Source organism: Podarcis liolepis (assembly GCF_965112155.1).
Source record: "Podarcis liolepis genome assembly, chromosome: 6".
Classification (NCBI taxonomy): domain Eukaryota; kingdom Metazoa; phylum Chordata; class Lepidosauria; order Squamata; family Lacertidae; genus Podarcis; species Podarcis liolepis.
In genome coordinates, this window is record NC_139559.1 from 7,368,160 (window position 1) to 7,394,844 (window position 26,685).

The window sequence follows — 26,685 nt, forward strand, 5'->3', positions numbered from 1 at the left end:
TCCCTGCTCACTAAACCTTGTTCCCTCTTCAGCAATCAGGCATTTTCTAGTGTGCAATTTGTTCATGATCAGTTTCAGCTGCATTTATTTTGTATCACATCATCTTCTCCCCCCCCAAACTTTTTTTGACTTTCCACATTTATCACAAAATGACATAACAAAAAACACAACAAAGAAAAACACACTACAATACAATAAAATTAAACACAGGAAAAAAATATTTCTTCAAATACCTAATTCTCATAACATTGATAACTGACTTCCTCGAATCCCCTCTAACTGAATTTCATTATATCACCTTTATAACAGTTCTGTTCTCCAAGTTCATATTTCTAATAATATTAACTTCTTTCATTTACTAACCTCTTATCCTTATTAATATTCTAATCCTTAATATTTACTACCACGTATCCTTATTCTACCCCTAAGCTTATTTGTTATTTCCAAGGATTTTCTATTTATCTTATATTACAATATTTAGCTAAATATTCTTTGAATTTCTTCCAATCCTTTTGTGTCTCCTCTTCTTTCTGGTTGCGGATTCTTCCAGTCAGGTCGGCCAGCTCCAAGAAGTCCAGCACCTTCATCTGCCATTCTTCTATTCACCTGCCATTCTTCTATTCATCCTGGAGAAGAGTGACTAGTGGGGTGCCACAGGGTGCTGTCTAGGGCCCGGTCTTATTCAACATCTTTATCAACGACTTGGATGATGGACTCAAGGGCATCCTGATCAAATTTGCAGATGACACCAAACTGGGAGGGGTGGCTAACACCCCAGAGGACAGGATCACACTTCAAAACGACCATGACAGATTAGAGAACTGGGCCAAAACAAACAAGATGAACTTTAACAGGGAGAAATGTAAAGTATTGCACTTGCGCAAAAAAAATGAGAGGCACAAATACAAGATGGGTGACACCTGGCTTGAGAGCAGTACATGTGAAAAGGATCTAGGAGTCTTGGTTGACCATAAACTTGACATGAGCCAACAGTGTGACGCGGCAGCTAAAAAAGCCAATGCAGTTCTGGGCTGCATCAATAGGAGTATAGCATCTAGATCAAGGGAAGTAATAGTGCCACTGTATTCTGCTCTGGTCAGACCTCACCTGGAGTACTGTGTCCAGTTCTGGGCACCACAATTCAAGAAGGACACTGACAAACTGGAATGTGTCCAGAGGAGGGCAACCAAAATGGTCAAAGGCCTGGAAACGATGCTTAATGAGGAACGGCTAAGGGAGCTGGGCATGTTTAGCCTGGAGAAGAGGAGGTTAAGGGGTGATATGATAGCCATGTTCAAATATATAAAAGGATGTCAAAAGGAGAAAGGTTGTTTTCTGCTGCTGCAGAGAAGCGGACACGGAGCAATGGATCCAAACTACAAGAAAGAAGATTCCACCTAAACATTAGGAAGAACTTCCTGACAGTAAGAGCTGTTCGACAGTGGAATTTGCTGCCAAGGAGTGTGGTGGAGTCTCCTACTTTGGAGGTCTTTAAGCAGAGGCTTGACAACCATATGTCAGGAGTGCTCTGATGGTATTTCCTGCTTGGCAGGGGGTTGGACTCGATGGCCCTTGTGGTCTCTTCCAACTCTATGATTCTATGATTCTATTCTATGATTCTATTGTTGGTATTTCTTGTGGTTTCCAATTTTTGGTGTATCACATCATCATCTTGCGCTTATGTCAGGTTTTCATTTTTTCTTCATTCCCCCCCCCCCAATGCGGCCTCAAGACTGATGGTGACATAAAAATATCTTAAGAAAGAAAAGACATAAATTGTAAGAAAGCTCTCTGTTGTGGCTGTTATAACCACAAGAACAGGTCCAGAATGGGGAAGATCTGTTTGGTGGCAGCAAACCTCCATCCTCTGCATACATAGCAACATTTTGCACATCCTGAAAAATTTACTAGGGAATTTCAGTGAGGTAGAAATTCTACAAAACCGATTATCAGCATAGCCATTGTCACGTATGCAAGCAGTGGCGTAGCGTGGGAGGTGCAGGGGGGGCCCGGCCACACCGGGCGCAACATCTGGGGGTTAGGGTGTGCAAATCCACATGGGTTAGGGGGCGCAAATCCATGGGTTAGGGGGCGCAAATTACTTGCCTTGCCCCGGATGCTGACAACCCACGCTACGCCACTGTATGCAAGAGTGTGGCCTGACCACAAAACTGGTAAGAACCAGTTAAGAGAAAACCTAACACTGACTGTTGGAGTGAAAAACAACTCTGGGTAAGTCTATATATATATATATATATATATATATATATATATATATATATCTCCAGTAGCACCTTAGAGACGAACTAAGTTTGTTCTGGGTATAAGCTTTCATGTGCATCTGAAGAAGTGTGCATGCACATGAAAGCTTATACCCAGAACAAACATAGTTCGTCTCTAAGGTGCTACTGGACAATATTATTATTATTATTATTATTATTATTATTATTATTATTATTATTATTATTATTTTGACAGCGTCAGACCAACATGGCTACCCACCTGAATCTAGAACTCTGGGTTAGGTGCAAGGAGGGCTTCCCATCCCATAATGCGTTACTGAATAAAGTCTGACTAATTGGGAATCTGGTTTGAGTCTCTTTATTGAACCCACCAAGGGAATTTTCTCCCACAACACAAAAGTTTTCCTCCTACCCCACAACTCTGAACTTTGAGGTAAGGTGGTAAAAGCTTTCTGGGAAATGATATAAAATGAGCTAGAGGGGAAAAATGTTGAAAATAACCTTTTCTAAGAAACCAGAAGCTTTTCTTTTAGGAGTTCTAGGTGCAGAGATCCTGAAGGACCAGAAGAAATTGATCATGTATGTGGCCACAGCTGCCCAAACTTTCTTAGCCCAGAGATGGAAAGAATATATCGTTCTGACCAAGGAAGAGAGGCAGGTAAAACTAATGAACTATGCTGAATTGGCGAAACTTACAGGAAGAATCAAGAGCCAGGAAGAACCAATTTTTAATAAAGAATCGGGAAAATTTTGTATGCATTTGAAAAATTAAAGAACTACATTCATTAGTAGGTTTGACCTGTAGTAAGAATTTAAATTATGGCTTGATTAAGGATTTACAATAATTGGAGTTACTGAGGAGATGCAGAATGAAAACTATAACATAAGGATCCACAAAGGGGGGGTGGGAGGCGGAGAGGAAAGACAATGGGGATAGGATGTTTGTATTTTGTTGTTGTTGTTGTTTGTAAAATTTAAAATGCAAAAATATTTTTTTAAAAAAGAAACAACAACAACAACCCTCTGAACTTTGAGCTGACACACTCTTGTGGTGATCCTATTATTATTATTATTATTATTATTATTATTAATACCCCGCCCATCTGGCTGGGTTTCCCCAGCCACTCTGGGCAGCTCCCATCAAGTGGTTTATAATTTTACACATTTTCTAAATAGAATGAATGAATGAATGAATCAATCGATCGATCGATCAATCAATCAATCAATCAATCAATCAATACTATCTGATTTGTTTTTATCTCCAAGTAGCAATCTTGCAAGGAAATTTCAAAGAGGCAAGAGCTCTTTCCAAAACCCTAGCGAGCTAATAAACACTAAATTCCAGAGTGCATTTGAGGGTGGTATTTTCCCCCAAGGCCTTTACTTGCCCCAAATGCTGATATTTAAAAGACGTTCAAAGATGTTCACAGACATCTTTGATCTTTTCCTCGTCAGGGTTGCTCACAGTGGAGCAAACGCCAGAAAGATGCAGGCTGGATTTTCATTCAGCTAGAAATGTAGATTTACAATTAAAATTAGCATTGCCCTTCAGGTTGGGAAAGATGGGGGGGGGAGGGGAGCAGTGAAATAGCTCTCGCCTTCTCATAAACATTCATTAATGCAAGTTCCAATAGAAACCTTGTTTCTCACCCAAAAGAAATAGGGCTTATCAGCTGGTCCAACTAACAATGTTGCACAGGGAGAAAGTGTTTGGTATAAGCAACCTTGCATTCCTCCGGCCAGTAGAGGGCAGGGAAAATACACTTTGTGGTTTCCTGTTATTGTTGTTTAGTCATTTAGACATGTCCGACTCTTCATGACCCCATGGACCAGAGCACGCCAGGCACTCCTGTCTTCCATTGCCTTCTGCAGTTTGGTCAAACTCATGCTGGTAGCTTCAAGAAGAAGAAGAAGAGTTTGGTTTTGATATCCCGCTTTAAGGAGTCTCAAAGCAGCTAACATTCTCCTTTCCCTTCCTCCCTCCCAACAAACACTCTGTGAGGTGAGTGAGGCTGAGAGACTTCAGAGAAGTGTGACTAGCCCAAGGTCACCCAGCAGCTGCAGGTGGAGGAGCGGGGAATCGAACTCGGTTCACCATATTATGAGAATACTGTCCACCCATCTTGTCCTCTGTCGTCCCCTTCTCCTTGTGCCCTCAATCTTTCCCAGCAGGGTCTTTTCCAGGGAGTCTTCTCTTCTCATGAGGTGGCCAAAGTCTTGGAGCCTCAGCTTCAGGATCTGTCCTTCCAGTGAGCACTCAGGGCTGATTTCCTTCAGAATGGATAGGTTTGATCTTCTTTCAGTCCATGGGACTCTCAAGAGTCTCCTCCAGCACCATAATTCAAAAGCATCAATTCTTCGGCGATCAGCCTTCTTTATGGCCCAGCTCTCACTTCCATACATCACTACTGGGAAAACCATAGCTTTAACTATACGGACCTTTGTTGGCAAGGTGACGTCTCTGCTTTTTAAGATGCTGCCTAGGTTTGTCATTGTGTGGTTTCCTACTAAACATCTAAGCCCCACATAGTAGGTCCCAAGTTCAATTCTTTGTGTCTCCAGGTAGAGGCTCCTTGTTTGAAACCCTGGTGCGCTACTGCCAGTCAGTGTAGACAGTATTTAGCAAGATGAGCCAATGGTCTGGCTCAGCAGAAGGCTGCTTCCCAGGTTCCTATGTAATGAGTGAATGAAGGGAAACAGTCAATGCTGAGTTTGTTGCAATGCATACCCAAGCCCTCCTCTATTTCTCCTCCCAATTTTTTAAAAAGCAAAATGATTAATTTAAAAAAAAACAGATATTTTTTGTAAAAAGAGAGTCACGTTGCTTGCTCGCTCTCTGGCTCTTTAGCAAGGTAACGAAACAAAGGCCACACTGCGCTAAACAAAACGAATAATAATATTCCCTTAGTGAGCTGGCTAATGAGAAGAATGAAAGGCAAAATGCAAGTACGTGGGAGGGGTGAGATTCTCCGAAAAGCTCAATGTTGAGCTTATCAACCCAGACCCCACCTCTCCGGGGTCCTAGCTCACTCTTTCTTTTTTTTATATAACAATATTTATTAAGGTTTCACAGATAATAAAAAATTCCAACATTTAAACATAAAGAAAAAACTACAAAAATATAAAAATACAAAAAACAAAACACATAAAAATACAAAAAAGAAAAAAAGGACAATAAGAAAAACCCAAAAAGCAAAACAGGAAATAGATTAGTAATTTCAAATCTTGTACTTCCTTCACTAGTTTCTTGACCTCCTCACACCTCTCATTTTGTATTCCAGTTCAGATAATAAATTCAGCAAATCCTTACCCTCTGGCATTTATCCTCACTCAAGATGTTAACCTGTTATAAATATCAATTTTCCAATTATCAATCCCTGTTTACATTTTCTTAGAAATCTTTTTACCAATACCACTTTTTTTCCATCAGACGTCAGTTTAACCTTCCTTAATTTTACAGTACTTCTGCAAATAGTCCTTAAATTTTTCCCAGTCTTCCTCCACCGACTGCCTAGCTCACTCTTTAATCTCAATGAAAAGCGAGCCTCACCCCCACCCCAATTCCACTAAATAGGCAGACTATTCTTGCATGTCATATGTGTGATTATACGTATAATATTAAAATTACCAGGTTTCCTTCTTGAACCAGCACCTAAATAGAGAGTTCATATAACTACAAAAAAGTGTGTGCATTACTGTATTTTTCACTCTATAACACGCACCCAACCATAACACACACATAGTTTTTTAGAGGAAAACAAGAAAAAAAATATTCTAAACGAAACAGTGGATGTATGATTTTTGTGGTTCATGCTGTGGCCACAGACATGTGATCTGACGGTGAGTTTGGGGTAGCCCAATGCAAAAACCTGAGGATCCATGTGGATCCATGCTTTGTAACCACGTTCTTGCACCACTGCGGCCCCAGGCAACAGTGGGTGCGTGATTTTTTTGGTGCAAGCTGTAGCCATGGACATGCTATGTGATCTGATGGTGAATTTGGGGTGACCCAGTTCAAAAATCCTGAGGATCCATGTGGATCCGTGCTTCGTAACCATGCTTTAAGTGGGGAGAGAAGGAAAAGCACTCAAGGGACAAGGAACATGCGTGGGGTGGGTGGAGAAGGATGCTGCTAATAATGCAGAAGAGGGGTATAAGAGGAGAAGGCTCCTCTCCTCTCCCGCTTAGCTCCTTTAAAGCAAGCAGACTCTGCTTCTCTCCCTCCTCCCCGGCTCGCTGAAAACCTTTGCTGCTATTTAGCGAGCTGAGTGGGGAGGAGAGAGGGACAGAGAGCCTCCTTGCTTTAAAGGAGCCAACTGGACAGGAGCCGCTTACACTCATGTAAGCAGCTCCTCTCCTCTCCCGCTTTGCTCCTTTAAAGAAGCAGGCTCTCTGTCCCTCTCTCCTCCCCACTCAGCGGCTCTTCTCCCACTTTGCTGCTTCAAAGCGAGCCACGGAGGAGGGAAGGAAGGGGAACCATGGATCCTCTGCTCACGACTGCAGCAGATCCCCCCTGCCACCCGTAGGCATTCGCTCCATAACACGCACAGACATTTCCCCTTACTTTCTAGGAGGAAAAAAGTGAGTGTTATGGAGAGAAAAATATGGTAATTTAAAATTATGACACAGAAACACAGCATTCTATGTCAGGAGCTGGAGTCAGGCAAAGGTAAAGGTAAAGGGACCCCTGACCATTAGGTCCAGTCGTGGCTGACTCTGGGGTTGCGGCGCTCATCTCGCTTTATTGGCCGAGGCAGCCAGCGTACAGCTTCTGGGTCATGTGGCCAGCATGACTAAGCCGCTTCTGGCGAACCACAGCAGCGCACGGAAACGCCGTTTACCTTCTCGCAGGACCTATTTATCTACTTGCACTTTGACGTGCTTTTGAACTGCTAGGTTGGCAGGAGCAGGGACCAAGCAACAGGAGTTCACCCCGTCACGGGATTCGAACCACCAACCTTCTGATCGGCAAGTCCTAGGCTCTGTGGTTTAACCCGCAGCGCCACCCACGTCCCTGGAGTCAGGCATAGGTCAGCAATAAAACCACCATGCACCCGATGACCCGATGTCAAATAAGTTAATTCTTTACTCCAGGAAACAAAAGAGCACAGGCCTAGTGAGCACAGCAACCCTTCCCAGTAGGTCTTGCCTGAATGAGGCAGTTGCGAGGACTGAAGGTCTGTGTCTTCCCACTGCTCCCTAAGACTCCTTACCCTTCCCAGGCCCTTTCCAAGCAATCTTAGCTCCTTCATCTAGTCCCTCATTGCTCTGCTCTCTTCATTCCTCTACTTGTTCTGGGAGACTGGGGGAGAGGAGCTGGTCGCAGCAGGAGGGGGATATTCCCTGGATTCTTCAGCATCCTGTCTCATCTCTATCTCCTGACCTTTCTCCTCTCCTGCCTCTGGGTCGAGACTACCCTCTGGCATAGCCTCTTCCTGTTCCCTAAACCCTATTACCTTTTCAGCTTCTGGCACTTCCTCCTCCAAGTCTGCTCCCTCTTCTCCCTTTGCCCGCTCAATGTATGTCGTCCCACCACCACCAGTCTTCTGGCTCTGAGCCTTTTGCCCTTGGGGATTGGGTTCCCCAGCTCCCACTATTCCTCTGCAGCCAGCCGATCCATGACAAGGGAGGGAGGGAGGGAGGGAGAGAGAGTGAGAGTTGGGCTTTTGTTTTTGTTTTTAAAAAAGATGACAATGCACAAGTGGCTTTGGCATAAGCTTGATTGGATCAGAACCACCAGATTCTGTGCATACAGGGGTTCAAACTCTTTATCTGAAGGCATGCCTGGTTTGAATACAGTGGACGCTCAGTTTGCGAATGTGATCCGTGCGGGATGCATGTTCGCAACCCTCAGCGTTCGCAACCCGCAGTGGCACGTCTCTGCGCATGCACGGGTTGGGATTCAGTGCTTCTGTGCATGTGCAAAGCACGTTTTAGTGCTTCTGTGCATGCGCGGCTGCCAAAACCTGGAAGTAACCCATTCCGGTACTTCCAGGTTTTGGCGGGTCCGTAACCCAAAAAAACGCAACCTGAAGCGTCTGTAACCCGAGGTATGACTGTAATCATTTTAGCCATGTGATATACTTCACTCTGTTTTATGTATTTTGGTTTTTTCCAGTGGCTTCTGCTGCACACAAATAAATAATATTCATACTCATGTGTACACAAACAGCCGTAGAAATAAGCAAATGTGCAAGTCACTTGCACAGCTACTGATCAGAGTTTGCAGCCATTGATTCAGACTGACACCCCCCTGCAACACACACACACACACACACACACACACACACACACACACACCTGTTCAAGCAACTATTGTAAATCTTTAGCTGATTACTCTATAACACCTATAGCCACATTAGCAGCTATTGTTATTCCCTTAAAAAAATATTTAATACCATTACCCAAGGTAGCATTCGAAAACTGGGATAAGAGCACTCTCTGGTGTACAAAGAAGGTCATCACAACACATTTGGGCTGTGCTACCTACAGTACATGAAAAAGTTGCAGCTGTTCTTTGCCCTAAGAGAAGTGCTCCTGTCCACGGTTCCAAATTAAGTCCTATGCTCTGCGAAGAACCTTTGCAGGAGGTTCTTAAAACATTAAGGGGAAACAAAACGCCACTTGCACCGACAGTCCTTCCTGGAATGATCCTTGTAGTTATCTACTTATTTATCTATACCCTACCTTTCCTCCAAACAGGGATGCGAGTGGCGCTGTGGGTTAAACCACAGAGCCTAGGACTTGCCGATCAGAAGGGTGGCGGTTCGAATCCCCGCAACGCTCCCATTGCTCGGTCCCTGCTCCTGCCAATCTAGCAGTTCAAAAGCACGTCAAAGTGCAAGCAGATAAATAGGTACCGCTCCGGCGGGAAGGTAAACGGTGTTTCCGTGCGCTGCTCTGGTTCGCCATAAGCGGCTTAGTCATGCTGGCCACATGACCCGGAAGCTGTACGCCGGCTCTCTCGGCCAATAAAGCGAGATGAGTGTAGCAACTCCAGAGTCGGTCACGACTGGACCTAATGGTCAGGGGTCAATTTACCTTTACCTACCTTTGCTCCAAACAGCTCAAGGTGGTTATACGGTTTTCGGCCTCCCTGTTTAATCCTCACAACAACCCTGGGAGGTAGGCTGAGAGACAGAAACTAGTTCAAGGTCACCCAGTAAGCTTCATGCCTTAGTGGGAATTTGAACCCTGGTTTCCCAGCTCCTAGTTTAGCATCCTAAACCATGCATAGGCAAACTAAGGCCAGGGGGCCGGATCTGGCCAGATCGCCTTCGAAATCCAGCCCGCGGACGGTCCGGATATCAGCATGTTTTTACATGAGTAGAATGTGTCCTTTTATTTAAAATGCATCTCTGGGTTATTTGTGGGGCATAGGAATTCTTTCATTATTTTTTCAAAATATAGTCCGGCCCCTCACAAGACCTGAGGGACAGTGGACTGGCCTCCTGCTGAAAAAGTTTGCTGACCCCTGCCCTAAACAATGCCATTTTATCTCCAACCAAGGCCTACTCAGAGTTGACACACTAAAATCAATGAGACTATGTTAGTCATGCCCATTCATTCCAATGGGTCTACTTTGAGTAGAACTAGCATTGAATGCAACCCAATGCTTATTAACCTTCGCCTTTACACGTTTCATAAAATGTGCTTTGGTGTGACATCTGTGCCCTCAAATTGCTTTCCAAGAGCAGGATTTGCCTACCTAGCCCCATCACCAGAAGTCTACGCAAGGACTTCTGCTCTTGCAACAGGACTCCCTCCCACCTCTTTCCCTGTGCTCCCCAAAATTGGTTGGGAGAACCCCCAGAACAGGGAGGGAGAGAGGAGGCATCCTTTTGTCTTGAAAGAACTTTGCTCCCCACCAGTGCTTTTTTTCTAAAATTTTTTTTTTTTTAATTAGGGGTATTCTCATTTTCTTACTCATATTGAAATATGGTCCCTCAATGAGGCCGGCTTAGATTCACAAAATATTTAGGGGTATGTGTACCTCTGTGTACCCCCAGAAAAAAGCACTCCTCCCCATCATCATCTATGTGTGTCTGGCGTTGTGGGGGACTTAATCTGAAATCCCTTTTGCCCTGTACTCTGAGTCCAATTCCTCCTTCCTCCCTTCCCCAACAATGACGCTGTTGAGCCACAAAGCCCCCAGGTCTTCCTAAGGGGCCCCAGATCTATGGTGTGCCTGCTCAGCCTTCTTCCATCAATAAGGCAACACTAGGTGGCGCTGGAGGGTTTTGCTCTAAGACCGGGTGGCCGACAAATACCCCAACATGCATCATCAACATTAAATAAAACAGCAAAAGATGACGGAGTTTTGCATAAAAACGATGTACAGTGGTACCTCGGGTTAAGAACTTAATTCGTTCCGGAGGTCAGTTCTTAACCTGAAACTGTTCTTAACCTGAAGCACCACTTTAGCTAATGGGGCCTCCCGCTGCCACCGCGCCGCCGGAGCACGATTTCTGTCCTCATTCTGAAGCAAAGTTCTTAACCCAAGGTACTATTTCTGGGTTAGCGGAGTCTGTAACCTGAAGTGTCTGTAACCTGAGGTACCACTGTATACTAATTCATATGAATGCAACAATTGAGAAAGAGTTAGAATCATAGAATCATAGAGTTGGAAGAGACCACAAGGGCCATCGAGTCCAACCCCCTGCCAAGCAGGAAACACCATCAGAGCACTCCTGACATATGGTTGTCAAGCCTCTGCTTAAAGACCTCCAAAGTAGGAGACTCCACCACACTCCTTGGCAGCAAATTCCACTGTCAAACAGCTCTTGCTGTCAGGAAGTTCTTCCTAATGTTTAGGTGGAATCTTCTTTCTTGTAGTTTGAATCCATTGCTCCGTGTCCGCTTCTCTGGAGCAGCAGAAAACCACGTTTCTCCCTCCTCAATGTGACATCCTTTTATATATTTGAACATGGCTATCATATCATCCCTTAACCTCCTCTTCTCCAGGCTAAACATGCCCAGCTCCCTTAGCCATTCCTCTTAAGTTGCTCTAAAGGGAAACACAATTGATCTCGCCATAGTGGGGAAGGCTCAGAGTTGGTGATAGATTTGCCTGCTCAACTTTCCTGGACAACTTCAAGCCTTCCTCCTTCCCTATCTTAGGGTTCTAAGACGTGGACTGGACAGCCCTTCAGATAGAGGTCTCTTTGAAATGGAGCTCTATTCTCTGACAGTCATTCAGGCAGAGGACCACTCTCTGTAAAGTAGGATGCATGATGAATGGTCTTTTGCTGTCCTCCTCCCTCCCTCCATCAATTTCATTGGAGTCATCACTTCTTAGGAATGTAGCACTCCGCTCTGAGCACAATTCAAAGTGCTGACCTTTAAAGCCCTAAACGGCTTTGGCCCTGTATACCTGAACGAGCATCTCCACCCACATTGTTGAGCCCAGACACTGAGGTCCTCTTCCGAGGGTCTTCTGGCAGTTCCCTCACTGTGAGAAGTGAAGCTACAGGGAATCAGGAAGAGGGCCTTCTCGGTAGTGGCGCCCTCCCATCAGATGTCAAAGAAATAAACAACTCCCTGACTTTTAGACGACATCTGAAGGCAGCCCTGTTTAGGGAAGCTTTTAATATTTGATGAATTATTCTATTTTAATATTTTGCTGGAAGCCGCCTAGAGTGGCTAGAGAAACCCAGCCAGATGGGTGGGGTAATAATAATAATAATATCTATGCATCTGATGCAGCAATATTCCATTTTCAAGATGAATTTGCTTGCCATGCCTACAACCTTAGGCAGTTTTTACCCTCCTGGCGCTGTTTTCTTTCTCTTTTTCTTAATCTCCCAAAGCCCTTTCTTCTCAAAACACCTTTTTTATACATAAACAAAGGCAGGATTCATTAGCTAGAGTTCATTTCTCCTTCCTTTGCAGATTAAAGCACCTCCATGGAACAGCTTTCAATGCCTGCTAAATGCATGAAAATAGGCCTTTTGGTAGGATTGTAGATGAAATCTGCTGTGTGGGATTTTTCAAACCTATGGGTAGAGTGGCTGGTCTAGAATCTTGCAGGGACATGTTGTATCAGGAAGGGAAAAGGCAGCAGTTATATACCACTGGTTAGAAGCCCCTACTGGCTTCTTAGGACACCTGGTATCTTCTGAGATAGGATGCTAGAAGCTGCTGCTGGCTTCTCAGTGGAGATCTAATACTGGCTACGATTGACACAATGAATGAGAAAGGGGTAGCTAGCAGGGTCCACCCAGCTGTTGTGAACTATCCAGTATATCTACACTACATGTTTATTATTATTGTTTTGTTTTTGGTGAATTGATATCCGGCCCTTCCTCCTCCAGGAGCCCCGGGCGGCAAACAGACATACAATTTAAAAACAAAATCATAGTAGAAATAGATTAAGACATTCTAAAAAGAATTATAATTAAAAAGGATACTTCCCCCAATGTACATAGCTTTTCCCATAGTATCCTGGGAACTGCAGTCTGTTAAGCGTTCAGAGAATTGCTGTTCTGCGAGTGGGAAACTACAGTTCTCGTGATTCTTTAGGGAAAGTGGTGTGCTTTGAATGTGCATTGGATGGGCTTTAAAGATATGGAACTGTACTAACCTTGGATCCTAGAGCAATAGGCAAGTAGGATCCTAGAATGCAACAACAGATTGGCTTGCAGGAGTAGACCAATCAGGCTCCAGGAAGAAGTTAATCAGCCTATTAGGCTGGTAGGATCGTAGAATGCAACAACTGATTGGCCTGCAGGAAAAGACCAATCAGGCTCCAGCAGGGAAGTAGAACCAGCCAATCAGACAGAACTCATTGTATAAATAATGTCTGTAAAAGCCTGAGGTTTGGGGGCCAATTCAGTCACTTTTTTACAAGCTGCAATAAAGAGCATGAAATCACTATAGGACTCCAAATATATTTCACTCTGCTTAATAGCCTCCAAGGAAGGAGAGTTCACAACCTCCCGAGGGAGACCGTTCCACTGTCGAACAGTTCTGACTGTCAGAAAGTTCTACCTGATGTTTAGTCAGAATCTCCTTTCTTGTAACTTGGGTTCAAGTCCGGGGGAAAACAGAGCAGGGGAAAACAGGCTTAGGAAGAGCTTTGTTTAAAGGCAGATTTGGTGGCTGTGATGGATGATGCAAGCGTTATGCCACCGAGCACACGGCCACATCACTGACACATCCAAACATCCAAATCTCCAATTTAGATTTGATGTAATGCTATGCAAACTCTCTGGCTCAAGGCGACATGCTTAGTAAGCGACATGCTTAGTAAGCCTGGCACATGCTCAAGCTCTGATGATTTATGGGCTGTCAGTGCTACTCAGTTACTCTCCAACTATGTGAGATTATGCAATGGGTCTTTGATAATGAAGACATGGTTCTGTAGCTTACGTGGTTTAGAGCTTTGCTTGCTATAGAAGGTGTTCCACAGGGCATGCCTAGGCTGTCTCTCAGCCTATCCTACCTCACAGGGTTGTTGTGGAGATTCAGTGAGGAGGGTGGAGAACCACGTGTACAGCCCTGAGCTTCTTGGAGAAAACAGTGGGCTATAAATGCAGGAGATATGCAAGAAATAAATAAAATGTGGATTGCCTGAAGCTCGGCTCTGCCCTCACCGGTCTTGGAAGGATCCTTTAAAAAAGTCCCATATGACCAGAGAATTTGCTATGGTTTTCCCAGTAGTGATGTATGGAAGTGAGAGCTGGACCATAAAGAAGGCTGATCGCCGAAGAATTGATGCTTTCGAATTCTGGTGCTGGAGGAGACTCTTGAGAGTCCCATGGACTGCAAGAAGATCAAACCTCTCCATTCTGAAGGAAATCAGCCGTGAGTGCTCACTGGAAGGACATATCCTGAAGCTGAGGCTCCAATACTTTGGCCACCTCATGAGAAGAGAAGACTCCCCGGAAAAGACCCTGATGTTGGGAGAGATGGAGGGCACAAGGAGAAGGGGACAACAGAGGATGAGATGGTTGGACAATGTTCTCGAAGCTACCAGCATGAGTTTGACCAAACTGCAGGAGGCAGTGGAAGGCAGGAGTGCCTGGCGTGTTCTGGTCCAGGGGGTCACAAAGAGTCGGACACGACTAAACAACTAAACAACAACAATTGGGGGATATAGGAAGCCCCAAACACATATTTTCTAGATGTCCCTTTTACAATGAGGCATGTAGAAAAACCATTGACCCCCTGCTGGTGAGGCTTGCTGACCTCACGCTAAAGCAAATATTCAATCTTCTCCTGTTAGGCAAAGACCACAAGACGACCCGGATTGTACCCAGATTCTGTGCACAGATCTGTAGGCGCTGACCACCCCCCCCGATTCAATCTAGTTTGTTAAGAAAATTCCCAAACTCGGATCCACTGGTGACTCTGGGTCTTTTCTCTAAGGTAGTCTAAAAGTTTTTATGTGTTTATATGCCTATCACATTTTAAAACTTAAAATCCATCGTTTTAAATGTTTGTTTTGCTGTTGGAATTGTAGTTCCATTTGTGTTTTACAAGCTGGTCTCTGACCGAAATAAATTTCATGCTCATGTTCAATAAAGTGTGGAATTGTGGGGATGGGCATTTTCATCTAGTTCTAGAAGCAATAAATCTGTTAACAAGGCAGATAGGAGCACAATAGCAGCTGCCTCTTAGAAATCAAAGAGACTTCCCATAGGAACCATTTGCCAGTCTCCTTGGGGTTCTGGGATGAGAAACAGAACCATCACATGAATCACTGGCCATAGAGTTTATTTGCATTTACTTACCTTTGTAGTAAAAGGGACGCGGGTGGCGCTGTGGATTAAACCACAGAGCCTAGGACTTGCCGATCAGAAGGTCGGCGGTTTGAATCCCCTTGATGGGGTGAGCTCCCGTTGCTCGGTCCCAGCTCCTGCCAACCTAGCAGTTCGAAAGCACGTCAAAGTGCAAGTAGATAAATAGCTACCACTCCAGCGGAAAGGTAAACGGTGTTTCCATGCGCTGCTCTGGTTTGCCAGAAGCGGCTTAGTCATGCTGGCCTCATGACCTGGAAGCTGTACGCCGGCTCCCTCGGCCAATAAAGCGAGATGAGCGCCACAACCCCAGAGTCGGCCATGACTGGACCTAATGGTCAGGGGTCCCTTTACCTTTACCTTAGAAATCAAAGAGACCTCCCATAGGAACCATTTGCCAGTATCCTTGGGGTTCTATGCTGTATCCTTGGGATTCTGGGATGAGAAACAGAACCATCACATGAATCACTGGCCATAGAGTTTATTTGCATTTACTTACCTTTGTAGTAAGGGGAAGGGAATTTTCTTGCTTTTGTTATTATGGTTGGTATCCTCATCTTAAAAAATTTTTTTTTGCAAAAAAGGAAGACAGCCTGCACTTCAGATACTTTCTCAGTGCAATTAGTTCTATTTATGCCTCCACTGCCATCCTTGCCTGTGGTTGTCATCACAAAGGACCCAAAGGGCCTGCTAATGTGTCCAAATGGCTTTGGCACGTCATTCAAGAGAGGAGTTAAGCTCGGAGATTAATGACTCTAAACAACGAGGACTGCGTTGAGTCGCCTAATAAATTCGTCTTGGCAAAATCTCGACCATGTGCACATTGATTTTTACCTTGCTGTAGGCTCCCTAGTCAGAACTTTGGACATCTAATACCTTATTGATTCATCTTTAGGCTGGCTTCCATCAATTACAGTCCCATATTAATAACGCTTAAATTGCAATGCACAGGGTTTGTTTATGAAATGAATGCCAGTGTTGGAAATGGAAGGGGAAGGGAAGGTTTTTTTGAACCCTTTCCAGAGTGTGGATCAGGGCTGGAGACACTCCAAATGTTGCTGGACATCAGAGAATAAGAAGAACCTGCAGGATCAAGCCAAAGGCCCATCTATTCCACTATCCTGTTCTCACAGTGGCCGCTCAGATGCCCGTAGAAGGCCTAAGCACCAGATTCAAGAATAAGAGCCCTCTCTCCTCCTGTGGCTTCCAACTGTGGAGGCAGAACGTAGACATCAGGGGTAGGACCCATTGATTGCAGGGGTGTAGCATTGATTGCAGGGGTGTAGCATGGTGCTGGAGGAGACTCTTGAGAGTCTCATGGACTGCAAGAAGACCAAACCTATCCATTCTGAAGGGAATCAGCCCTGAGTGCTCACTGGAAGGGCAGATCCTGAAGCTGAGGCTCCAAGACTTTGGCCACCTCATGAGAAGAGAAGACTCCCTGGAAAAGACCCTGATGCTGGGAAAGATGAGGGCACAAGGAGAAGGGAACGACAGAGGACGAGATGGGTAGACATAATAATAATAATAATAATAATAATAATAATAATAATAATAATAATAATAATAATAATAATAATGTATTTTTCCCCAGCCACTCTGGGCAGCTTCCAACCAAATATTAAAAACAATACAGTGTCAGACATTAAAAACGTCCCTAAACAGGGCCGCCTTCAGCTGTCTTTTAAATGTAAAATAGTTGTTTATTGCCTTGACATCTGCTGGGAGGGCGTTACACAGGGCAGGCGCCACCACCAAGAAGACCCTCTGCCTGGTTCCCTGTAGCCTCACTTCTCGCAGGGAGGGAACCGCTAGAAGGCCCTCGGCACTGGACCTCAGTATCTGGGCAGAACGATGGGGGTGGAGACGCTCCTTCAGGTATACAGGACCGAGGCCATTTAGGGCTTTAAAGGTCAGCACCAACACTTTGAATTGTGCTTGGAAACGTAATGGGAGTCAATGAAGCTCTTTCAGGATCGGTGTTATATGGTCTTGGCAGCCACTCATAGTGTTCTCGACGCTACCAACATGAGTTTAACCAAACTGAGTCCGAGCATCTTCAAAACCCATGACACCTTTGGTAAAGGCTGTTCTCCAATTGGAGCACCCGCAGGCCAGTGTTTCCCAGTTGTCAGTGTTTATACTACATTCTTTAAAAAAGATTTGCCTTGAGAGAGTCTTTGAACCTCTTCTGTTGACCACCAGCACTACATTTTCCACTTTTCAGTTCAGAATAGAGATGTGGCTTTGGAAGGCAATAATCAGGCATCCGAACAACACAACCAGTCCAACAAAGTTGATGTTGAAGAATTATGGCTGTCACGTCCACACACCACCCTCCCTGAGCAGCCTTGCAAGACCCAGATCCAGGGAGGGCTGCACAAGGAGGGAGTAATAGCCATGACACTCAGGGCTGGTGTTGTTCCAGCAGTGGCAGTGGCCCGACAGGTGTGGTGGGCTTCATTTATCCTCTGCCCCCCACCCCTGCTGCACACACCTGCCCTAGGTGGCATCAAGACATGTCCCATAACTGATCACAAATTTGCCTAATCCCCTTTTGAAGCCATCTGTGGATTGGTGATCATCACTGCCTCCTTTGGGAGGGAGTTTCATAGTTTACCGTATTTTTCGCTCCATAAGATGCACCTGACCATAAGACGCACCTAGTTTTTAGAGGAGGAAAAAAAGAAAAAATATATTCTGAACTAAACAGTGGATGTATAATTTTTGTGGTTCATGTTGTGACCACAGACATGTGATTTGACGGTGAGTTTGGGATAGCCCAATGCAAAAATCCTGAGGATCCATGTGGATCCGTGCTTTGTAACCATGTTTTTGCACCATTGCGACCCTATGCAACAGTGGGTGCGTGATTTTTTGGGTGCAGGCTGTAGCCATGGACATGCTATGTGATCTGGTGGTGAATTTGGGGTGGCTCAATGTAAAAATCCTGAGGATCCATGGGCTTTTACCTCTCAGACAGCCTCCTTTATCGCTAGCGTCCCTTATCTCCCGCCCGATTGCTTACCAATCAGCTGCTTCCTTTCAACAGTCCCTTCCCTCTTGTTTGCCTTAGTGTCTTTTCCTTAGCTGGAGCAGTTTTTTGCTCCTCCTTTTCTTCTAATTTCTCTCCTCATTGCTTTAGTCTTCCTGTCTCCTCTCCTTGCAAGTTCGCTGTCTTTACCTCCCCCCTCCCAGGCAGCCTCCTTTATTGCTAGCATCCTTTATCTCCCTCCCGGTTGCTTGCAGATCAGTGGCTTTGTTTCAACACTTACTTCCCTCTTTCAAAAAGAAGAAGAAGAAGAAGAAGAAGAAGAAGAAGAAGAAGAAGAAGAGCATTATCTGCTTTTTGCCCCTGGGCAATTTGGCTCCAGGGACCACGCATTCACTCCATAAGACACACAGACATTTCCCCTTACTTTTTAGGAAGAAAAAAGTGTCTTATGGAGTGAAAAATACAGTAATTGTGTGCTGTGTGAAGAACTTTATCTTATCTGTCCCGAATCTTTCACTACAATGCTCATGGTCCCTGACCACTGAGCATGCTGGCTGGAGCTGTTGGGAGTTGGGTCTCCAAGCACAACTGATCCCTGATCTTGTCCTAGCTACTTCTCCTAGCTGGTGCCATCCAATGTGCAGACCCAGATCCCACCATCTGCCACCAGGATTCACCCCATTTCATGATTTCATTGATATCTCCAAGCAAAGATTGTCCAGCAAGGCAACTGAGGTCGAATATTTTCACAGGGGTTTTGAGACACAGGCTGTGAGACTTTTTAAATTCCCCAGAGAGCTGCCATCAATCTCTTTGCATGTTTGAAACAAGGTCAGAGAAGCAGACGACATGTGGCATGGAAAATGCAATTTGTTTGGCAGCGATGCAATCACACTCACACAGAACGCCAAGTTCCCTGCGAGAGTCCCCAAGTGCCAAATACTTTTACACATGATTTATTTTGGAGACAGAAGGGTGTTGTTGTTTTTTAAGCACTTATTAAAAAATAAAGGGAAAGAAATATTCATGGCCTTCAGAAGTGTACCAAGGCGCAGATTCAGTGAAGTGCTTTGAGGACGCTGTGCCCTGATGCTGGATGTTTGATAAACCCCTTTTGTGCTGTGTTCAAATGTGTGAATCATGCCATCACAGCAAAGGGAGCAGAGGAAAAGAACAAAAATAGGATCCATTTAAGAGGCAGAACAAACTGCTATTTCCCAAATGGAAAGGGAAGGGGAAATATGACTCAGAGCGCCTGTTTTCTGTGATGCCTTCCCTTCCTGATCTCAGATTTTAGGCACTTTATTAAATGTCCACAAACACTCTGACTTCTCAAGGGGAAGCAGTTCCAGGAAATGTAACATCAAGGTGGAAGAATAGTCTCTCATCAGAGTCTAGAGACAGGTAGAGTTGGGTGTGAGGAACGTGGAACAAGACATGGTTTCTTGGCAGGCATTTAGGTCAGACTGCATTTCCATCTAGCTCACTGCTGCCTAGTCTGACTGGAGTAACAAATGTAAATTTTATATTTGTAGAGTAGGCTAGTTTCCACCCACATCCACCCATCCCTCTCCATCCAGGCATGTAAGAAGAATTATTCGCACTCAAGGGCAAATTCCAGCCAGGCAAAATCCCTTGTGGGGTGATGCAGAGCCAGTGAAGTGTGTGTGGTCTGGAGACACTCCTGAGGGCCATAAAAAGAGATCTGGAAGGCCGCATTTGGCCCCCAGGCCTGAGATTCCTCTCACCTGGTATTTAAGTGCACTTGGCTCCAGGCCTCGTTCCCACCAGCTCTAACATGTGTTTCAAAATCCTGCCAGGGAGGCCAGGAGCTGTCCAGCAGGTCAGTGCTGAAGATGCTCAGGAGAACAGCTGATTGGCGCAGGGACTGGCTGGACACTGAGCAGTGCTGGCTGGATACTGATCAGAGGGCACCAGGAGAAGTGGGTTTGGACGCTGACTTTAAATAAGGGATCAGGGAACTGGGAGGACCTGTAGCAGCCAGGAGACGAGAGTCAGAGGGAGGAGACGCTGCAGAATTGGAGAATGAAGAACAGGTGCAGAAAGGAGAGATAGGCCAGGCTGGTGTTGAGTCTAGGGCTTCTACACTTCCTCTTCCTGTCCCCACCTCTCCTGCTCCACTGTCTCCCAGGGAGAAGCAGAAGGTTACACGCTGGCCAAGTCTTTGCCTGCTTGCATGCAGCTTGGGAGGGGGAGATACAGAAGCTGGGACGGGGACAGAGCCTCTCTGTTCTGGCAACCGCCTTATTGGGTGCACACCTAGAAGTAGCTGGGAGGACTCCTTCAAGCAACCAATAGTTAAAACTGCACATAGCTACTGTTCCAATTTACCAGCACACGGCGTAGGGATGGCCACCCACTTGGATGGCTTTCAAACAGGATCAAACAAACGCATAAGAGCCAGTGTGGCGTGGCAGATAGAACGTCGGACTGGGAGACCTGGGTTCAAGTCACCACTCAGCCATGAGCTCGCTGGGCAACCTGGGGCCAGTCACTGCCTCTCAGAATAGCCTACCTCACAGGGTCGTTGTGAGATAAAAATGAGATGGGAAGAACCAACTCCACTGCCTTGACCTTGTAGGAAATGTAATGCAAATTCATGGAGGATATTCGTGGATATCAATGACTACTAGCCATGATGGTTATGTTGCATGTCCACTGTCAGAGGCGTACAGCCTCTGAGCGTAGGCTGCTAGCAATCACAGTTAAGGAGAGTTGCTATTTTACTCCAGCTTCCCAGGAGAGGCATCTCATTGACCACTTTTCAGGACAGGATAATGAACTACCTAGACCTTTGGCCTGATCTAGCAGGGCTTTCATGTGCATTAGAGTTGAGTCTGTTTCTGGTTACAATTTGCAATGATTATCGTTTTCCAGACATCCCTATAAACCTATTTCTCCCGATCCCCTGAGCACATCATCTGACACCCTGTCTTGCGCCCCATTGCCATCAGAAATGCGGTTTGCTAGTATGCAAGGCAGAGCCTTTTCCGTTGTGGCACCCATGTTGTAGAACTTCCTGTCCATAGAGCTTCACCTGGCTCCCTCTTTTGTGCCATTTAGGTGGGCCAGGTGTAAACAATTATTTCTGTTACATCAAGGGAGCGTGCTTGTTTTCTCCTGCTCTGGAGGGTAGGACTCAAACCCATGGCTTCAAGTTACGAGGGAGGAGATTCTGACTAAATGTCAGGAAAAACTTTCTGACAGTGAGAGCTGTTCAGCAGTGGAACAGACTCCCACGAGAGGTGGTGGACTTTCCTTCCTTGGAGGTTTTTAAGCAGAGGTTGGGTGGCCATCTGTCATGGATGCTTTAGCTGAGATTCCTGCATTTGCAGGGGGTTGGACTAGATGATCCTTAGGGTCCCTTCCAACTCTAAGATTCTATGAGTCTAAGTGTTTCATTTGACTTGCTCATCTGCTTCGTTGGTTAGAGTGTGGTGCTGATGAGGCCAAAGTTTGCAGGTTCAATCCCCATATGGGACAGCTGTATTGCAGGGGTTGGACCAGACTATCCTCAGGGTACCTTTTAACCCTACAATTCTATGATTCTATTACCTGCTGTACAATTGTGTTTTTAATCCAGCCCTTTAAACAAAGCATTGTATTGAAATGTATCTTTTAGCTACCTGTGAGCTGCCTTGGGGAGGCAGTTTCTGGGGTGACAGGCAGGGTATGAACATTTTACCAATAAATAAAAATAACCACCCAAGCTCATCCACACAGAGACCCCCAACCTCTCATTTTCATGCTGTTTATTTAATTAGGATTTCCCCCCTGTTATTGTCCACCAGGGGGCAGACACAGACTAAGGACACACAAAAAGGACATTTCTACAAGTTTAAGATCTCTTTTCCTTCCCCTTTCTGACCATATATATATTTTATAGGCATTCTAACAAAGCAAAATCGAAAAGCAACGAAAGCACAGCAGGAGGGTCCTTACAGAGAAGACAGAAGCAGCATCCGAATGAAAGTGCAACACTGCTGCAAAGTTCTTCGGAGACACGTGTTGCAAAGTTTGCAGGAGTTGCCGTCGACAGCCATGATGAATACGAAAGGGGCCTTGGTGAGGCTCCAGAAGGCACGGCTGATATTTCAAGCAGCCCTGCATTCCAGCATCTTCCTGAAACTCTTCTGAAAGCTGTCGTCCAGGAAGGCGTACAAGAAGGGGTTCAGGCAAGAGTTGGCATAGCTGAGGCTGGTGATGAAGTAGGAGGCGCCAATGACCACAGGGGTCTGGGGCAAGTCAGTGGTCAAGGCCACAATGGTGGCCAGGTGAAACGGTGTCCAGCAGAAGAGACACACGGCCATGACAATGAAGACCATGATGGTGACTTTCTTCTTGGCTTTGTCCAGCGCTTTGGCATTTGAGTTCAAGCGCATGTTTCTCAGTTTGTACAGCATCATGGAGTACAGGATGCAGATGGTGGAGACGGGGATGGCGAAGGCCAGGATGAGCGTGTAGATCCTACTGGCTTTGAACCAAAATTGTTCGGGCCGGGGGAAGTTGAGGCCGCAGCTCTTGATGCCCAGACCGTCTTCATAGACGTTGGCAAAGATGAAGAAGGGGGACACGATAAGGGTGACTAGGAACCAAATGCCAAAGCTGATGATACGGGCTGCCCGGTAAGTGCGATGAGGCATCCGTTTGGAGCTGACGGTAGCTAGGACCACCAGGTACCTGTCTATGCTCATGACGGTGAGGAAATAGATGCTGGAGAAGATGTTGTAGTGGTCTATGGAGAGGATGACCTTGCAGAGGACCTCTCCAAAAGGCCAGTAGTGCAAGAGATGCTCAGCGATGTTGATAGGCAGGACCAGAGTGAACAGGTCGTCGGCGATGGCTAAGTTGAGGATGAACATGTTGGTCACCGTCTTCATCTTAGGGGCTTTGAGGATCACGTAGATGACGGCCGTGTTGCCCGTCAGACCCACAGCGCAGATCACGGAGTAGATGACAGGGAGGACGACATAGAAGTCCGGGGACTGTTCGTGGGAAGTGAGGTTGTAGCTTGTAACATTGCCTGTGCCGCAGGGGTCACCTGTTCCATTGCAGGTGGCGTTCAGGTCTCCATCCTCCCCAGGGTCTGCCATACCTCCTCGCTCTGTTTCCCAATTGCTCGTCAAGTTATATTGTAGGTAAGTGGGGACCGGAAGCATATCCCAGGGTGATCTGGCTGCTTTCAGAAGGTCTAGCTGAGGGCGATGTGCGGAGTGTGCTAAATGTCTTAGATCGCATCCCAAAGCACAAGTGCTTGTCGAGGGCAGGACCAAATCGAAGCTAGGAAAGTGAAAGGAAAGTGATCTTCCATGTCAAGAGCAGCATCCCTTTGAGCTGTGCCTCTTCTGTATTAGTCACGATCATCCGGCTATTTAAAACCGAGCTGCTCTTGCTCTAAGTGAAAACTGCCATCCGATTAACTCCTTGAACAGGCTTTGTCCATCTAATCATCCACCGGCCCCTTTTCTGCACCAGGGATGGAAATGGAAGCAGCTTTTAACTTAGGACACGGCGAGGCTGCTCCCCACAGATCCACTCAGAGGCAATGAAGAGAGCGGTACCCCATCCATTACAGCTGTGATTTCATTCGCTCCTGGGGATGCAGCAGACACTTCCTAATGCCCTGCAGAAAAGGGGTGGGGACGTTAAAGAATGAGACGAGAGCATATAAACCTCTTAAAAGCCCAAAGGCAGCTACCCCCCCCATGCCACAAAGTCCTGCCCCAGTCTAAGTTGCATGCACCCTCATGTTGAGTAGCGGCTTCAAAATGCAGACATCCCAAAACGATCTTGAACATGCCCAAACTCACATGCCTGTGCAGCATCAGAAAGCAAACTCCCAAAATGAAAAAGAGCATCAAAGCATAAGAGAAAAATGGTATTTAAAAAGAGATGTCACTAGCCTTACCTTTGTGTAGATTTCATGTTACTCTTCATTCCAAGTCCAGCTTCCAGCAAGTGGCTTCAATGTGGAAGAAACAGGAGCTGAACAACGTCCACAAAGATCTTCTTACTGGCACCCCAGCTTTGCAGAGAGCAGAGAAATGGAATAGAGCTCCACTAGATTTTAAGCTGTTGAGTTTGCTATGATCCTCCCCCCTTCCTTTCTGGCACTGCAGAGATCAGACAACGTCCAGGTTAGGCTCCTACTTCATCAGCTGAAACTCCCCTCTAGCTCTGAGTGCTCCTCTCACCCAGTCGAGTCAGGATTTCTCACGTTTAACTCTTAGCATCTGCTACCCAGCTGCTTCTCACTGTTCAGACTCTCCCATCTCAATCGGAGGCAAAGGAGGAACCCGTAGTGGGCTGACATGCTATATTCCCACTGCACGTGTGTGTGTGTGTGTGTGTGTGTGTGTGTGTGTGTGTGTGTGTGTGTGTGTAACTAAACCAAATAAATTACTCTGGCTAAATGCAATGCTTATTTATCTCTCTTTTAGTCTGCCTAAGTAACGATCACCCGAGCGGGACTACAAAATGCCTACAAAATGCTGTGGTTCCTTCTTTTTTAAAAAAAAAAGGGGGGGGGGAGAAGGAGAAACTGTGCGTGGTTAATTTTTGAAACAAGGATAACTGGGGCTTACATACCTCCAAAAGCTTCATTCCCTGACAGCTGTGCCCAATTCCCGTGCCCCTTCTTAAAGTTGTGCCGAGTTGCAGATAATGGGAGACAAAAGGCACATAGAACAACACAGGCAGTTTTGTTTCCTATCACAGGAAACATGATTTTTTTTGCACAAAGCATTACCTGCCCCCTGCTCCCATTTCTGTCATGGAGCATAGGAAGTCAGCTTGTACCGAATTAGACCACCAGCCCACCTAGTCCGGCACTGGCAGAAGCTCTCTGGGGCTTCAGACAGCCTTGCCTGAAGATGTCAGGAATTGAACATAAGGTCCACCTGCAGCTCAGATGCTCTGCCTCTGAGCTACGTCTCTTCCCATCATATGTTGAGCAGATCTAGCACTCTGTGCCTGGAGACAGAATTGCACACCCTGCAAGTACCCCGGTAAAACCAGGACATCCCTTTTCCTTCTCCTCACGAGAGGACGGCAGCCATTTTGGACGCCATGATCTCTCGCAATTCCGCACTGCGATTTCCCCCTGGAAAAAGTGCTTTTGGGGGCCGTGACCTTGTGTGGCACTCCAAAACACATCTAGAGGCATGGATAGTTTTCAAAACCACACGCCCTACTCATTTCATTTTGGATATTCTATTCTTCCAAATATTTTCCAAGCTCATTTTGTTGTATTCTCTCTGTTTCCTAGATTCATTCAATGTCTGTCAGGAGATCTACTATCTCCACATAGTTTTAAAGATATTCTTTAAAAATACAGTAGCACCTCGGCTTACGTTACCCTTGGGTAACGTAAACTTCAAGTTGCGAAAGCGGCAAACCTGGAAGTGTTTTGCCGCACGTGCATGTGCAGAAGTGCTCTACCGCGCTGCGCACATGTGCAGAAGTGGTCCCTCTGGTTGTGGAAACTCGGGATCTGACTGGAGCTCTGGAACAGATCCCGTCCGCAACTGGAGGTACCACTGTAGTCCATTCCGTGCAGGTTAATTACATGTAAACTAGCACAATGAGAATGGTTGGAAGTCAATTCACTGAGGGTGTGTTTACGTTGGGTAGGTATATAGGTAATGCATGTTTCGTAGATATGTATTGTATGTACAGTGGTACCTCGGGTTAAAAACGTAATTCGTTCTGGAGGTCCATTCTTAACCTGAAACTGTTCTTAACCTGAGGTACCACTTTAGCTTAATGGGGCCTCCTGCTGCCACTGCACCGCCGGAGCACAATTTCTGTTCTCATCCTGAAGCAAAGTTCTTAACCCGAGATACTATTTCTGGGTTAGCGGAGTCTGTAACCTGAAGCATCTGTAACCTGAGGTACCACTGTATTGTATTGTATTGTATTGTGTTGTTGTGTTGTGTTGTGTTGTTGTGTTGTGTTGTGTTGTATTGTATTGTATTGTATTGTATTGTATTGTATTGTATGTTTATAGATTTTGTCGTACAATAAAATTAAAAACAAAAACAAAAACCACACGCCCTAATATTACTGCAAAGTTGTAATATGCCTGTGTATGTTTTAAGGATTCATTTTTGGACATCAAACAAGCAGGCAAAATTGGGACTTCATTGCAGGTAGGCAATCTGAGAGATAAGAGCAGCAAAAGGGCATCTACGCCAGCAACCCATAACAAACTACAGCACCCAGAATTCTTTGAGAGAAAGAATGTGGTTTGAATGTGCTTTAAAGGCATGGGGGTGAGGGGTGGACTCAACTAATTTGTTGCATGCACGAAGCATGCTTAAGGGTTGCGCATTGTGTGTGTGGAGGGGATTCCAGAAGTGGACCCCACTTAGCAACAGACTGGACTCATATGTTATTTATTTAGTATTTGGCAGACATTTGAGGCTACTTCCCCATAGACCAACCTTCCCCAAGCTGGTGCTCTCCAGACAATGTGGGCTACAATTCCCATCAACCCCAGCATGCATGGCTGGGATAATGGGAGTCAGGTGATCAGATTCAAAACACCTGGAGGGCACTGGGTTCAGGAAAACTGCTCCACAACCTTAGCTGAAGGAGCGTCTCCACCCCCATCATTCTGCCCGGACACTGAGGTCCAGTGCCAAGGGCATTCTGGCGGTTCCCTCACTGTGAGAAGCCAAGTTAC

At 45.7% G+C, this 26,685-nt stretch overlaps 1 protein-coding gene across 1 annotated transcript; it reads right to left on the minus strand.

Moving 5' to 3' along the window:
• Window positions 1-21,734: 21,734 nt before the first annotated feature.
• NPBWR2 (neuropeptides B and W receptor 2) lies at window positions 21,735-24,196 on the minus strand. Its single transcript, XM_083508666.1, has 2 exons — window positions 23,908-24,196; window positions 21,735-23,622 (listed from the first exon to the last, which is right to left on the minus strand). Exon 2 carries the CDS (start codon window positions 23,156-23,158, stop codon window positions 22,094-22,096), a length of 1,065 nt encoding a protein of 354 aa, XP_083364792.1. The 5' UTR covers window positions 23,159-23,622; window positions 23,908-24,196; the 3' UTR covers window positions 21,735-22,093.
• Window positions 24,197-26,685: the final 2,489 nt, after the last annotated feature.